This window comes from Protopterus annectens, chromosome 9.part0 (genome assembly GCF_019279795.1).
Source record: "Protopterus annectens isolate FY-2018-M chromosome 9.part0, PAN1.0, whole genome shotgun sequence".
Classification (NCBI taxonomy): domain Eukaryota; kingdom Metazoa; phylum Chordata; order Ceratodontiformes; family Protopteridae; genus Protopterus; species Protopterus annectens.
In genome coordinates this window covers 1,924,714,578-1,924,728,372 of record NC_056743.1, presented here as the reverse complement: position 1 = coordinate 1,924,728,372, position 13,795 = coordinate 1,924,714,578, and the positions used below count along the sequence as shown (strand labels likewise).

Below are 13,795 nucleotides of genomic sequence, written 5' to 3'. Positions count from 1 at the left end.
AAGCTTGTAGCTCAAACTCTTCTAGCGGAAGTGATGGCTATGAAAAGGATAGTCTTCCAAGTTAAAAACTTTAGATCACAGGATGATGCAGGTTCAAAAGGGGGAAGAATCAAATGGGATAAAACAAAGTGCATGGTGCTGGAGGGACTTTAATGGGTGGTCTTAATAAAACTGTGCCCTTCAGAAAAGCCTTGCAAAGTCTGTGGGACATCACATTTGGCCCTGATTCACCAATATGGAAATTAGATATCGCTGCTAACTGAACTCAAATAGTAGCTGCAGCTGTGCCTTCATTAAATAGCTTTGCCAAGAATTGAAGAATGGAAGGTATAGGGGCAGAGAAGGGATCAATGCAGTTATTCAAGGCCCAAGAAGAAAATCTCCTTAATTTGCTCATATATAAACTTCCGCATTGAAGCCTTATGAGATGAAATCAAGATATATTTCACTAATAGAGAAAGGTTAGGGAGCCTGGCTATGTTTGGAATCGGACCAGTCAAGCTTACAATTTGAGGTTTGAAGGGAGGGGTGGAGCATCCCTGATGCACGAGTCAGAAGGTCCAGGACTGGGTCCAGAATCCACGGCTCCTCCTGGAGATAAGGCCAAAAGAAGGGGAACCAGATTTGACGAGGCCAGTATGGGGCAATGAGTATCAAATTCCTTCCCAAGGAACTGGCTTTCTGAAGAACTTTTGGCATCAACGGAGAGGGAGGGAAGGTGTAGAGAAGACCCCATGGGCCAATCATAAGTGCATCCCTTGGCAAGTCCTCCGGAGGGGGGATAAGGGCAAAGTAGCTGCTGCATTTGGCATTCATGGAAGTGGCAAAAAGGATGCAGCAAGGCTGGCCCCATTTGCAGAAAATCATCTCCGCTACTTCTTGCCGTAGGAACCACTCATGAGGCATCAGAATTACTCTGCTGAGTTTGTCTGCTATCACTAAACCAGAAAAACCTGCACCAGTATAAAACCCAAAAAATACTGAAAAAATGCTGGCCCGACTGGCTAAAGCAAAAATGACAACTAATGAAATATCAAATACAATAAAATAAAAAGCACTGAAAATGAGAGTTTTGCACTATTTCAACGCTTTCGTCACTTGGACTTCTTCAGAACAAATAAGTATTTCTTCAGTATTTGTCTACTATCACGTTGGAGTTCCCTGGGATGTGCACTGCTATCAGAAAGCATTGGGAGGTCATCACCCACTGCCATATCCTCAGGGTCTATCTGCATAGGGGATAAGACCTGGTTCCTCCCTGTTTATGTACCACACAACTGACATGTTGTCTGTTGTACTGCAATAGTTCCTAGCAGAAGACAGTCTTGGAATATCTGCAACACTAGAAGCACCACCCTCATCTCTAGGACATTGATATGCAAGCGTGCCTCATGATTGTGCCAAGTGCCTTGGACTGTCCTCCCCAGATAATGCCCCTCCCATCCTATCTGGGAAGCGTCAGTTTTCACTGGGTCTAAAGGTTGTGGAAGAAGAAAAGGTCAACCTAATGTCACATGAGTGGAGTGAAGCCACCAAAGAAGGTCTTTCTTGCAGGATTCCATTATTATAATTTGGTGGGACATGGATAGTTCCTGCATGGACCACTTACTGAACAGTAGCCACTGTAGAATTCTCATGTGCAGATGTGCTAATGGAATTAGGGTTATTGCTGCTGCCATGGTTCCAACGACTTTCATGACTGTATTTGCTTGTACTTTTTTCTTGAAAAGTAGGAATAGGACCCGACTTCGTAGAACCTGAACCCTTTCAGAAGGAAGTTTTGCCATCATTTTTGTTGTATCTAGATCTGCCCCTATAAAAATGATACACTGAGATGGCAACAAGGTAAATTTTTCATAGTTTATTAGGATTCCTAGGTGACAGCAGAGCTGCAAGGTGGTGTCACTCGCTATTGTTAGTAGATGCTCAGTGGTGGAGTTTAGGAGCTAGTCGTCTAGGTACGTGGAGGTCTATGGAGTACATCTAATGGTCTTGTCCCAGAAAAGGGAGTATCGACTGCAGTGTTACCATCCGGAACTTTGATTTTCTTACTGACTTGCTTAATTTGCTGAGATCCAGAATGGGTCTCCAGTCCCCTCTTTTCTTTGGGACTAAAAGAACCTTGAGTATGTTCCAGATCCTACTTGGTCTGCAGAGACTGTCTGGATGACTCTCTTCTAGCAAATTTTGTATTTCTAGAAATGCCTGTTCCCTTTGACTGGGAGGATTGCCCAGGATGTTTTTCATGTTTGGGACAGGGAAAGAAAAGGGTATTGAGTAGCCTCTGGATATGATGCTTTGTACTCACTTGTCTTTTGTTATTTTTAGACAGGCTTCTGAGTACAAAGATAAGCGACCCCTGACTGCCTCCAGAGATGGACAGATGGGCCTCCTTTCAGGAGCGCTGAAAGGGCTTACCATAGAATGATTCCCTGTCACCCTGATTTTGCGGACCCCCTCTGCCACATGGTCGGCATCTTCCATTACGGCTTCCCCCTCTCCCCCTGGGGAAAGTACAGAAAAGGCTATTTTGTGCAGGCATTCTACACCAAGATTTATATACATCAGGCTTAGGATGATGAACCAAGTTTGTCATAGTGCCTTGAAACACTTCTACACATAGGCCCTGATAATATCCCAGGATACATCCTTAATAACATGAAACATGACTTTATCATGGCCAATAAAATCATTATTTAACTGTAGCCTCCAGATAGGCTTTGTATCAAATAATGGAGGACTGCAACTGTTGTCCCTCGGCACAAGGGTGGACCATCCACAGGTTCATAACTCTGACTAATCTCATGTGCAAGGCCATGTAAAGAATTATGACGGAAATAATATACAATGACATAGGAAACCTTCAACACTGGATCCCAACTTGGTTTCATCAAAAGCAGATCATGCCAGCTCAAGCTGGTGGACTTAAAGGTGACCACCAAAGCAGTGGACAAGAGAAAAAGCATATACTGCCTACCTTGACCCAGCCAAAGCTTTCAGCACAATACCCCACTCAGACATTGCTGACAAACTCACAAAATTAGACATAACTCCCTATGTTACCTGCTGAATGGCCAGCTGCTAACGGATTGGACCCAAGAAGTTAGAATAGAGGAGTCTGCCTCCACAAAGTAGCCAGCCCCTAGCAGAGTCCCTCAACTCTCAGTGCTGGGATAAGTCCATTTTGGCATCTATTTCTTTTAGGTCAATGTCAAGGGCCACTGGCTGACCAAGTTTGCAGAGGATTGTAAACTAGATGCAATCATGGAATCCCCCAATGAGACAAACATCCATCAAGAAGGCCTGACACAGAAAAATAAATGGTGTCACAGCCACAGTCTAAACCTCAATGCCAAGAAATGCATAACGGTATCCTTTGGTAAGACGGCTACCCCTGCAAACTTCCACAGTGACATTATACCCCTAACAGTAGGCCCAGTGGTCAGTGATCTGGGAATGCATGTAGACGAAGACCTCACCTTTAACCAGCATGCAACTACAGTGGTAAGAAAATTATTCTATGCTGAGCAACTTATAAACAAAGTTATGGCATCTAGGTCCAAGGATATCATTGTTCTACTGTACTCAGCCCTCATTAGACCAATTATTGAGTACAAGACTCTCTTCGGTATGAACCTGAACATGCATATTTCAGCAACTGGAACATCCACAGAAGTTCTTCACAAAAAGAACACAGGGTGAAAACAATATGTCCTAAGTGGACCATCTCAAAGCCCCATACCTGGTTTAAAAAGTATCCTCTGATCCTGCTCTAATGGACCTGCAGCACCTATGCAAAACACAACATCAAAATTACCCATTCTAGGGACATAAGCCTCATTAGCAATATCAATAGGACAAGCGGGAGGAATGGGAACTTATCACAGACTACTACTCCTCTGGAATAGGCTCCCCATCCATGTCCAGCAGAGCTCTCTCCTAACTCAATTCAAATGCAACTTGGACCAATAGATGGGGAAATGGAAATTTACCCCTGGTCTGGCATATTTGCCACTAACATATACAGACAGCCTGTAAATGCTTGATCACCCATGCCCAAGTCTACATATACACCATAATACAACCCTCGAGTATCAAGGCTAAAAGGCCCCAAGGGGTAATTAGCCTAGTAATCACCTATGAACCTAAGGCCTATAGAAGTAATCAAAGAAGTCTTGACAGGTGAATAAAGGCGAAGGCACTTCAGTATTACTCACTGCTACAATCAAGCTGACATATTAGACATCCCCTCCTCCTCTTACACCAGCTTATTCCTACATTCACTTCCCATCTCGTCCTTAACTGATCACAGTGACTATCAGTAAAAAAAGAACTGGTATCCAACACCTCCACCAAATGTAACATGAGTCCTCCTGAAGATGTTATGTCTTTGGGAAAAATCTCTGCCCAATAGTTTAACAGATGCAAGATGGCAAGGAAAACATGAAAACAATCATCTATCAACTACCCATGCACTATAAGTACAATATAGCTGTAAGGAGAGTTTGCCACAATGTTCTTGATTCAAGAGTCAGGGGACTCTGAACACGTCTCCTGCTGGAAATATTAAAAAGTATAGTTTACCCAAGAAGTGTAATTACCACTGAAAAGATCGGCTCTTGGTGGTTCCAGGTTAGTGCTGGCACGCCAAACTTGCTCCATCTCCTTGTTTGTTTCACGGTTATTTTTATCTTGGTAGTCAATGCGTCCAAAGAACCATCCATCGAAACCCATCTTTTAAAAATGTAAAAATCAACATTATTATGTTTCTTATAGAAAGGAAAGCCAACATCTACAGGGAAATTATCTTCACAAGTTATGTTCAATGGTTAAATAACAAAACACAATTATCAGTATCGGAAGAAGCAAAAAAAAAAAAAAAAACATTGGCGAAAGATCTCAGTCTCACATATCCAGGGTCTGAGGTTAAATTTTGACCTCCTGTCACTGCCTATGTGAAGTCTGCATTTTCTTCCCTGAATTTTCCCATTCCCACCAACCTCCCAAATAACATGCTGGTTGATAGGTTAGAGTTACATTTACTCTGAAGAGTTTGAAGACTTGTTCACTTACCCAGCTAACAGATTTGAAAATTAAGTTTGTTAAAATGAATTATTACATGAAGCTCAGCAGATGTCTTTTTTCAGGCGAGACCAGGTAAAATACATGAGAACTGCTATAACAATTATATTCATCTACAAATTTCAATCAAAACTACAGAAAGCCAGTCAGTAACACTTGCAAGGGAATAGTTCCATTTGTCTATATAATTGTGAAGGCTGCCAGCCTAGCTAGATAACATTTTGTAGATAATTCTGTCATTTGTAAATATTAATGTAAGCCACATGTTTGTTCTCTTAAATATAAGAAAATTATGGTAAATGTTGAACTTCAAAAATGTAACCACACTGCACTCTGTTGGAGGAAAGCTGATAAGCCAAGCATTGTAGAATTGTTTGATCTCAAAACCTGGATCCAAGATGTCTGAATGAAGGAATTTTTCCTATTGTTTTGAGACTAGAGTTAATGGCTAGAATTTACATGTATAATATATTTTATTGCTCTGGCTTCCTGACCAGCTGCAAGATCAAAAGGGCTGTTGAACTCTGAGTTTCTGTTAGCCTGGGAAACAGGGAATAATTATGTAATCTGAAAAGAGTCAGTGGTACTGTGTTATCAATTTAAGGATAGAGAGAGAATCAGAGCATCTGCATTTGTTTTCAGAACTGACAACATCAGCAGCACTGCATTGCTCTATATGTAAGTTTACTTTAGAACTGTGTTTGCTCTTAGATGTAGATAGAAAATAGGAAGCTTGCTGTTTTCTGTATTGATGTCAGAACTTTTCTACTGTATTATTTTACGCATTTCTCTGCGATCCCTGAACTCTTGACTAGCACTGTGTAGTAAGAAGTATTGTCTTGTGTTTTTATTTATTATTAAATATTTTTAAACCTTTCAATTGTGGCTGTTTTGTGTAGAGGTAATTTAAACTCTGGAGTACACTGCATGTATACAGTGATACTGGCCAAGCCACTCCAATAAGCCTTAAAAAGTTCTGGTCACACATACCATTTGGATAATAATACTGCACAGTAATAATTGGACACCCTTTGATAAGGGCCTTATTAGTAGCCGATATTGATGGTAAGTGGTACTACTGTATAATCTTGACAGAAGGGGCATAGCTGACGAACCTGTGCCAGCCTTCCCCAGGAGTGTCTGCATGTTTGTATATAACTCATATCTCAAAGTGTGTGTGTCAGCAACTTGGGCAGGGACACGAAGCACTGGTTGGACAGAGAGGGTGCTGGTGGTTTTAGCTTGACCACTAGGCTGAGATCTGGACCCTACAGCTGTACCAGTGGGGAGTCTTACTGGGGATTTGGACAGAAAGGGAGAAACCAGCCCCAGACTGACTGTGATCTCTGTGTGCTCTTAAGGGAAATTGTACTTTACTGTGTGTGTGTATTTGTTATTCTTCCCAATGCGGACGCAATGTGGTGAGAATAGAGGCTCCTTGACTGCTGGGCCAGTGCACGGGCATCACATATTGCTTGGCAGTGGTGGGATATCCAAACCACATATTAATTGGTTGGCACATACTAATTGGCTTGTAGTGGTGTGGATAGTGAATTCCTGTAGCTTGTGTACAGTGATCACTGAAGGTGCTTTTGTACTCTAAATCAGCCATGCAGTGAATATTCAGAGTTCAGATCACAATTGTTTTATTTCTTTTGTGAGCTTGGTTAGTCAGGGAGAGCAGGCAAGCATGTCAGCAGAGGAGGATGGAAAGCTGACAAGGAGCCATTTGGCTGAAAGACAGACATGACTGCAGCTTTGGTCACAGCTGCATCAGAAAACAGAAAACAGCAACCAGGAGGACAATCAGACTGATCGTGGAGATGTACAACATTCAGGGAATGGACAGCTCAACCTTGGTGCAGAGGACTTAAAAATCCACCTGGAGCTAAAGAGACTTGAGTTGGAGGCCAGGCATTTGGAAATGGAAGCTGTGGAAAAGGAGTGGCAGAGGCAGCATGAGAAGGAGATGCTGACTTCGCCAGAGTCATGGAGATAATGGGGAAGGGAGTAACTGGACCACAGAAGCACAATAATTTTGATCATTTCAGTCATATGTTTGAGAGGGTAAACAGTATGATGTTGACCAAAGGCTCTGGGTATGGGTCCTGAGCCCTTACTCCATGGTAAAGCTGTACTATTTTGTCCAAAATGCCTGATGCTGACTGTTTTAATTATACTGCTGTTAAGAATTGTTTGTTATTCTTGAAGCTAACACCTGAAACTTATAGGAAAAAGTTTTGTGAGCACAGACGCAAGGCAGATGAAAGTGTGTGTGAATATGTTGCTGAACTGAGCACTTATTTTCATAGGTGGATGAGTGTATGTCAGGTCAGCACTTTTGAAGGGCTGGCAGACCTATTGGTGAGAGAACAAGCCCTTAGCACTTTGCCTGAGGACATGAGGATCTGGTTAGCCGATAGACGATGTGCTACTTCAGAGGAGTTGGGGAAGAAGGGAGACCTATACCTAGCAAGCAGGGCATCCCTGCACAGGAAAAAGACCCCCAGTACTGCTCATGGATCTAAAGGAACCCATGGTGGGCAGCCCAGACTGCTCCAACAGAATCTGCCAGTAGCAAGGGAAGCCACTAGTCCAGGGACATGTCCAGGACCTAGGGTTAAATGTTTTGAATGCTACCAGTGGGGCCATGTGGCATACAGAGATCCACAGATGCAAGGTGCGGAACAAAAGGTGAGACAGCCAGTAAGTGGGAAAGACAAAATGCCAATAGTAGGTTGTCTTGAGACAACAGGGGTACCAAACTACCATCCTGTAGATGTCCTGATAGGGAAGGATTTTGATGAGCCAGTACCATGTGTTTATGGAGTTATACACAGTCAGGCTTCGAGACAAGCATGTGGGTCTGGTAGCCTGGGGTAGAACAGACAGACCACATACCTGCAGCCAGGACTAGTGAGGTGGTTACTTTAGGGAGGGAGCTATTTTGTAACAGTGAGACTAAAGGTGAGTCACAGCTGCTTGTGGGTACTGATGTTCCCTTGGACAGAGTGACTGCAAAGCTAGAAGTGAGTAGTAGCACCCAGGCTGACAGTGAGGCACTGCTGTCAGAGGATCCCAGGTTTCCTGTGGAAGGGGAGCTGGGAAGGGTTACATAGAAGAGCTGAGACAGGCTCAGCTCTCAGACCCTACATTGCAAGGCCTAAGGCAGGTAGCTAGTGAGGCACCTGATTCTCAAGGGAAGGGGGAATCTGTATACTGGGGCAAAGGGTTACTGTATAGAGAGTGGATCACTGAGGGAGGGCTAGAAGGTGAGAGAATACAGCAGTTGGCAGTACTTAGAGCCTACCATCTGGCACTTCTAGCCATACCCCATGATATCCCTTTGTAGGTCATATGGGCATAAAACGTACAAAGAGACATATTATGCAGAACTTCTACTGGCCTGGAATTTCCAGAGATGTGATAGGGTACTGCAGGACCTGTGAGCAGTGCCAAAAGGTAGGCAAGGCAGGAGACAAGGCGAGAGCTCATTTGATGCCTTTGCCTGTGATTGAGCCATTTCAGAGGGTAGCTATGAATATTGTGGGGTCTCTGAGTGCCCCAAGTTACACAGGGAAAAAAGCATCTCCTAGTGGTAGTAGATTATGCTACAAGACCCCTTGAGGCAGTGGCTTTGTCCTCTACTGAGGCAGAAAAGGTAGCAAATGCTTTGTTAGAGATTTTCAGCAGGGTAAGTTTCCCAAAAGAAATACTGACTGACAGAGGTGTCAATTTCATGTCAGACCTGCTGCCTTGTCTGTGGAAGTACTGTGGGGTGAAGCACCTGAAGACCACCCCCTACCATCCCCAGACTAATGGTCTTGTTGAGAGGTTAAACTCTACACTCAAGTCCATGCTACGGGCATTTTCAGACCAGCTTAAGAGGGAGTGGGACAAATATTTGCCCCATCTGTTTGCTTACAGAGAGGTTCCACAAGAATCCACAGGTTTTTCACCCTTTGAGTTGTTGTATGAACATAGGGTGAGGGGACCTCTAGATTTAATTTGTGATGAGTGGGAAGATGAGTGTGAATCTCACAAGGAGTCTGTGTGGCATATGCCCTAAACCTCAGGACAAGGCTCAGGGAACTCATGGGCTTGGCACAGAAGAACCTGGCAGAAGCCCAACAACAGGAAAAAGGTATGGTATGACAGGAATGCTCGAGACAGAGAGCATGCTGTAGGGCAGCAGGTAATGGTTCTCATTCCTGTCAGACACAACAAGCTGCAAGCAGCTTGGGAGGGACTTTACAAGGTGGTAAGAAAGATAAGAGATTAACTACATGGTGGAACTGCTAGACGGGAGGCAGGGGCACAAACTGTACCATGTTTACATGATGAAACCTTACCATGATAGAGAGGCCCTTGTGCTGTGTATTTCCAGTGGACTGCAGGAGGAGTCTGAGGGAGATCTGGTGACTGATCTCCTCAGTGAGGCTCAGACTGACACCTCAGAGGAAGCGGTAGAGATGCCCCAGCAGCTATCTCTTACTCAGGTTCGAGAAATCCGAGTAGTGTTACAGGAGGGTGGGAACATCTACAGCCATTCCTGGTACGAGAACCTTCAACATGTCAGGGAGGTGCTGGGCAGACTACAAAGGTCTGGGTTGACCATTAAGCTGAGCAAATGTCAGGTAGGTATGGCAGAGGTCTCCTATCTGGGACAGAGTGGAAGTGGTAAAATCAGGCCAGAACCTGCCAAAGTAAAATCCATTCAGGCATGGACTGCACCTGTTACCAAAAAGCAGGTGAGGGCATTCTTAGGGACAGCAGGCTACTACAGAAAGTTTGTCCCCAGTTATAGCACCATAGCTGCTCCCCTCACAGACCTGACAAGGAAACGCAGGCCAGATAAGGTAGTGTAGACTCCAGCATGTGAGCAGGCATTCCAGAAGTTTAAAGAAGCTTTGGGAGGACCCCCTGTGTTAGCCAGTCCAGATTACAGTAAAGAATTTGTTGTGCAGATGGATGCTTCGAACCATGGGGTGCGGGTTATACTTAGCCAAATTTCTTCAGAGGGAAAAGAGCAACAAGTGGATTATCTCACAGTCGTAGGCTCCAACCCAGGGGAGGATTGCTATGCAGCTGTAGAAAAGGAATGTCTAGCCATAGTGTGGGCACTGCAGAAACTTCAGCGTTATCTGTATGGAAGAAAATTCACTGCAGTTACAGACCACAATCCCCTAACATGGTTACACACAGCCAATCAGCAAAATGCCAAGATGCTAAGATGGAGCCTAGGGTTGCAGGCATATATGTCATTGCAGCACCGCAGTGGGATTAACAATGCCAACGTAGATGGGCTCTCAAGACAGGTAATTAAATAAGGCATACTCAGATAGACCTAACCCTCTCAAGCAACATTTCTCAAGAGTCACTTGAAAAATTAGCTTGAGTTCTCCGGGGGGGGGGGGGGGGATGTGAACGCTGCCAGCCTAGCTAGATAGGATTTTGCAGATAATTCTGTCATTTGTAAATATTAATGTAAGCCACATGCTTGTTCTCTTAAATGTAAGAAAATTATGGTAAATGTTGAACTTCAAAAATGCAACCGCATTGCACTCTGTTAGAGGAAAGCTGATAAGTCAAGCATTGTATAATTGTTTGATCTCAAAATTCGGAGCAGAGATCTCTGAATGAAGGAATTCTTCCTATTGTTCTGAGACCAGAGTTAATGGCTAGAATTTACATGTATAATGTATTTTATTGCTCTGGCTTTCTGACCAGCTGCAAGATCAAAAGGGCTGTTAAACTGAGTTTCTGTTAGCCTGGGAAACAGAGAATGATGTAATCTGAAATTAGTCAGTGGTACTGTGTTATCAATTTAAGGTGAGAGAAAGAATCAGAGCAGTTTGCATTTGTTTTCAGAACTGACATCACCACCAGCACTGCCTTGCTCTATATGTAAGTTTATCTTAAAACTGTGTTTGCTCTTAGAAACAGATAGGAAATCAGAAGTCTAGTCTAGCTGTTTTCTGTACTGATGTCAGAACTTTTCTACTGTATTATTTTAAGCATTTCTCTGTGATATCTAACCTGTGCCAGCCTTCCCCAGGAGTGTCTGTGTGTTTGCATATAACTCGTATCTCAAAGTGTGTGTGTGTGTGTGTCAGCTACTTGGGCAGGGACACGAAGCACTGGTGGACCGAGGGTACTGGGGGTTTTAGCTTGACCACTAGGCTGAGATCTGGACCCTATAGCTGTGCTAGTGGGGAGTCTTATTGGGGATCTGGAGAGAAAGGGAGAAACCAGCCCCAGACTGACTGTGATCTCTGTGTGCTCTTAACAGAAATTGTACTTTACTGTGTGTGTATTAGTTATCCTTCCCAATGTGGACACCCTTCACTGGTGTTAGTTTTGAGGATTGAGGCACTTTGATTGTTGGGCCAGTGCACAGGCATCACAATAATTATGCTATACGAGTACAGTTTAGTAAAAGTTAGATCTGGCAATCAAGTCAACGTTCATGCCTTATACATAACGTACAATTGTGTACCTACCATAAATGTAGATGTTAGAGTGTATTCACTGTTGCAGTCATTACTCTTGGGTTATCCTGCTGGCAGGTTACCCTCAGTCAGCCAGAATTCCTAAGTCTAGGTCCGGCGTCGGTTGCTGTCGCCTCTTCCCTGACGTCAGTGCGCCAGGGGTATAAAAGATGCAGCCGACGCCATTTTCTTCAGTTTTTCTTGCCCCAGATGTCAGGTGCCCCCAAATTGGTAGGCTGCAAAATATGCCAATAAAAATGCATGCACAAAAATAACATTTCCTTCATCTACAAGCAAATACACTAAATAAGTTGTATACGATAGAGAAGTGCAGATAAGTCCCAGCAAAGAAAAGGAGGATGGTGGGTGGGTAACTTGGACTGCAACAGTGAATACACTCTAACATCTACATTTATGGTAGGTACACAACTGTACTATGTTCACTGTGTTTCACTGTTGCAGTCATTACTCTTGGGTTGAATCCCAAAGCTGAGGATGGGTGGCTGGGCTAAATAGGATTAAGAGAGGCTACGAGGCCCTGCAGAACTGCAGTGGCAAAACCTGCTATGGACTTAAGAGTAAAGGGGTAAGTGGTAGTGCTTTGTGAAGGTGTGCACTGAACTCCAAGTTGCAGCCTCTAAGATTTCTTTGGTTGGTACTCCTCTGAGGAAGACTGCTGAAGTAGCTGCTCCTCTGGTGGAATGAGGCCTAATATGCCCTTAGGCACTGACTTGCCATGTTGAAAATAGCAGAAATGGATGCAATGGCCTATCCATTTAGAAATAGTCTGTTTTGAGACCGCCTTTCCTTGTGATCCTGCAGCATATGACACTAAAAGTTGCTCAGTCTTTCTGAAAGCTTTAATTCTGTCCAAGTAGAAGCGTAACTGCCTGTGTATGTCCAAAGAATGCAGAATTTTCTCACCCTTGTTCTGTGGATTTGGATAAAAGGTAGGCAAGTGAATGGTTTGGCTGAGGGCCACACTGGACACCACCTTAGGCATAAATGTAGGGTTTGTCCTCAGAGAAACCCTGTCTGGATGAAAAATGATGAAAGGTTCCACAGCCATGAGTGCTTGTAACTCCGAGACTCGCCTTGCAGAGGTTATTGCTAGGAGCAGAGCTGTCCAGGATAAGAATTTTAATCTGCTGTTGATGCTGGCTCAAAAGGAGGCAGTGTGAGTTTTTCCAAAACATAATTGAGGTCCCAGGCCGGAATTGGTACTCTCCTTGGAGGCCTAATGTTTTTGGCCCCTCTGTGGTACTGCCTTATTAAAGGATGAGAAAAGATAGGTGGTTCCGTATTGTAATGGCTGAAATGGCAGAGGCATGAATCTTAATAGATGAGAAAGAAAGGCCTTTGTTTAGCATCTCAGTTACGTATTGTAAAATCTGAGGGATATTTGGTACACACGTGTCAATGCCTTGGTTCCTGGTTCCAAGCACAGAATCTCTTCCATTTTTCTGCATAAGATTTTCTGGTACTGGGCCTCCTGGCCTCCAAGATAACATCCATAACAACTTTTGAAAGAGTAGTGTTCTGAATGGCTACATTATCCGCCATGCTGCCAGATGTAAGGTCCTGAGTTGGCTGTGCAGGATCTGATTGTTTTATTGGGTCAGCAAGTGAAAAGTTTGAGGCAATATCCATGCTGGACCTTGAGACAAGCTCTTTAGGATTGGGTACCAGTGCTGGCGTGGCCAGTCTGGTGCAATCAGTATCATTTTTGGCTTCTCTTGTCTGACCTTTAGGAGTACCCTGGGAAGGAGAGACAGTGGAGGAAAGGCATATAGTTAGATTTTTCCAGCTGAAGGATAGGGCATCCACTTTCCATGCTTGCTTGTGATAAATCCTTGTGCAAAATCTCTGCAACTGACAATTGTGAGGGGAGGCAAATATATCTATGTCTGGGCATCCTCATTTCCTTATTATCATGCTGAAGACTTGTGGATCCAGTTTCCATTTGTGGGGATCCATGAGGTTTCTGCTTAGTTCGTCTGCCAGAGTATTTGTTTTTCCTGGCAGGAATTGTGCTTGCAGGTGAACTTGAAATGCCAATGCTGTGTTCCATAAGGTCATTGCTTGTCTGCATAGGGGGTAGGAATGTGTACCTCCCTGCTTGTTTATGTACCACATGACCATAGTGTTGTCTGTCTATCAGTACCTGTCCTGGATGAAGCAGGTCCTTGAAAGCGGTCAGGGCATTTTGAACACCTAGCATC

General features: G+C 43.9%; 1 protein-coding gene across 1 annotated transcript in view; it reads right to left on the bottom strand.

Annotated features, from left to right (window-relative positions):
* MAN2B1 (mannosidase alpha class 2B member 1) overlaps nucleotides 1-13,795 on the bottom strand; it is a 1,009,708-nt gene that overhangs the window by 775,544 nt on the left and 220,369 nt on the right. The window contains exon 5 of the mRNA XM_044084731.1: nucleotides 4,602-4,734. Within this exon, the coding sequence (XP_043940666.1) occupies nucleotides 4,602-4,734 (133 nt within the window). The remainder of the gene's footprint in view (nucleotides 1-4,601; nucleotides 4,735-13,795) is intronic.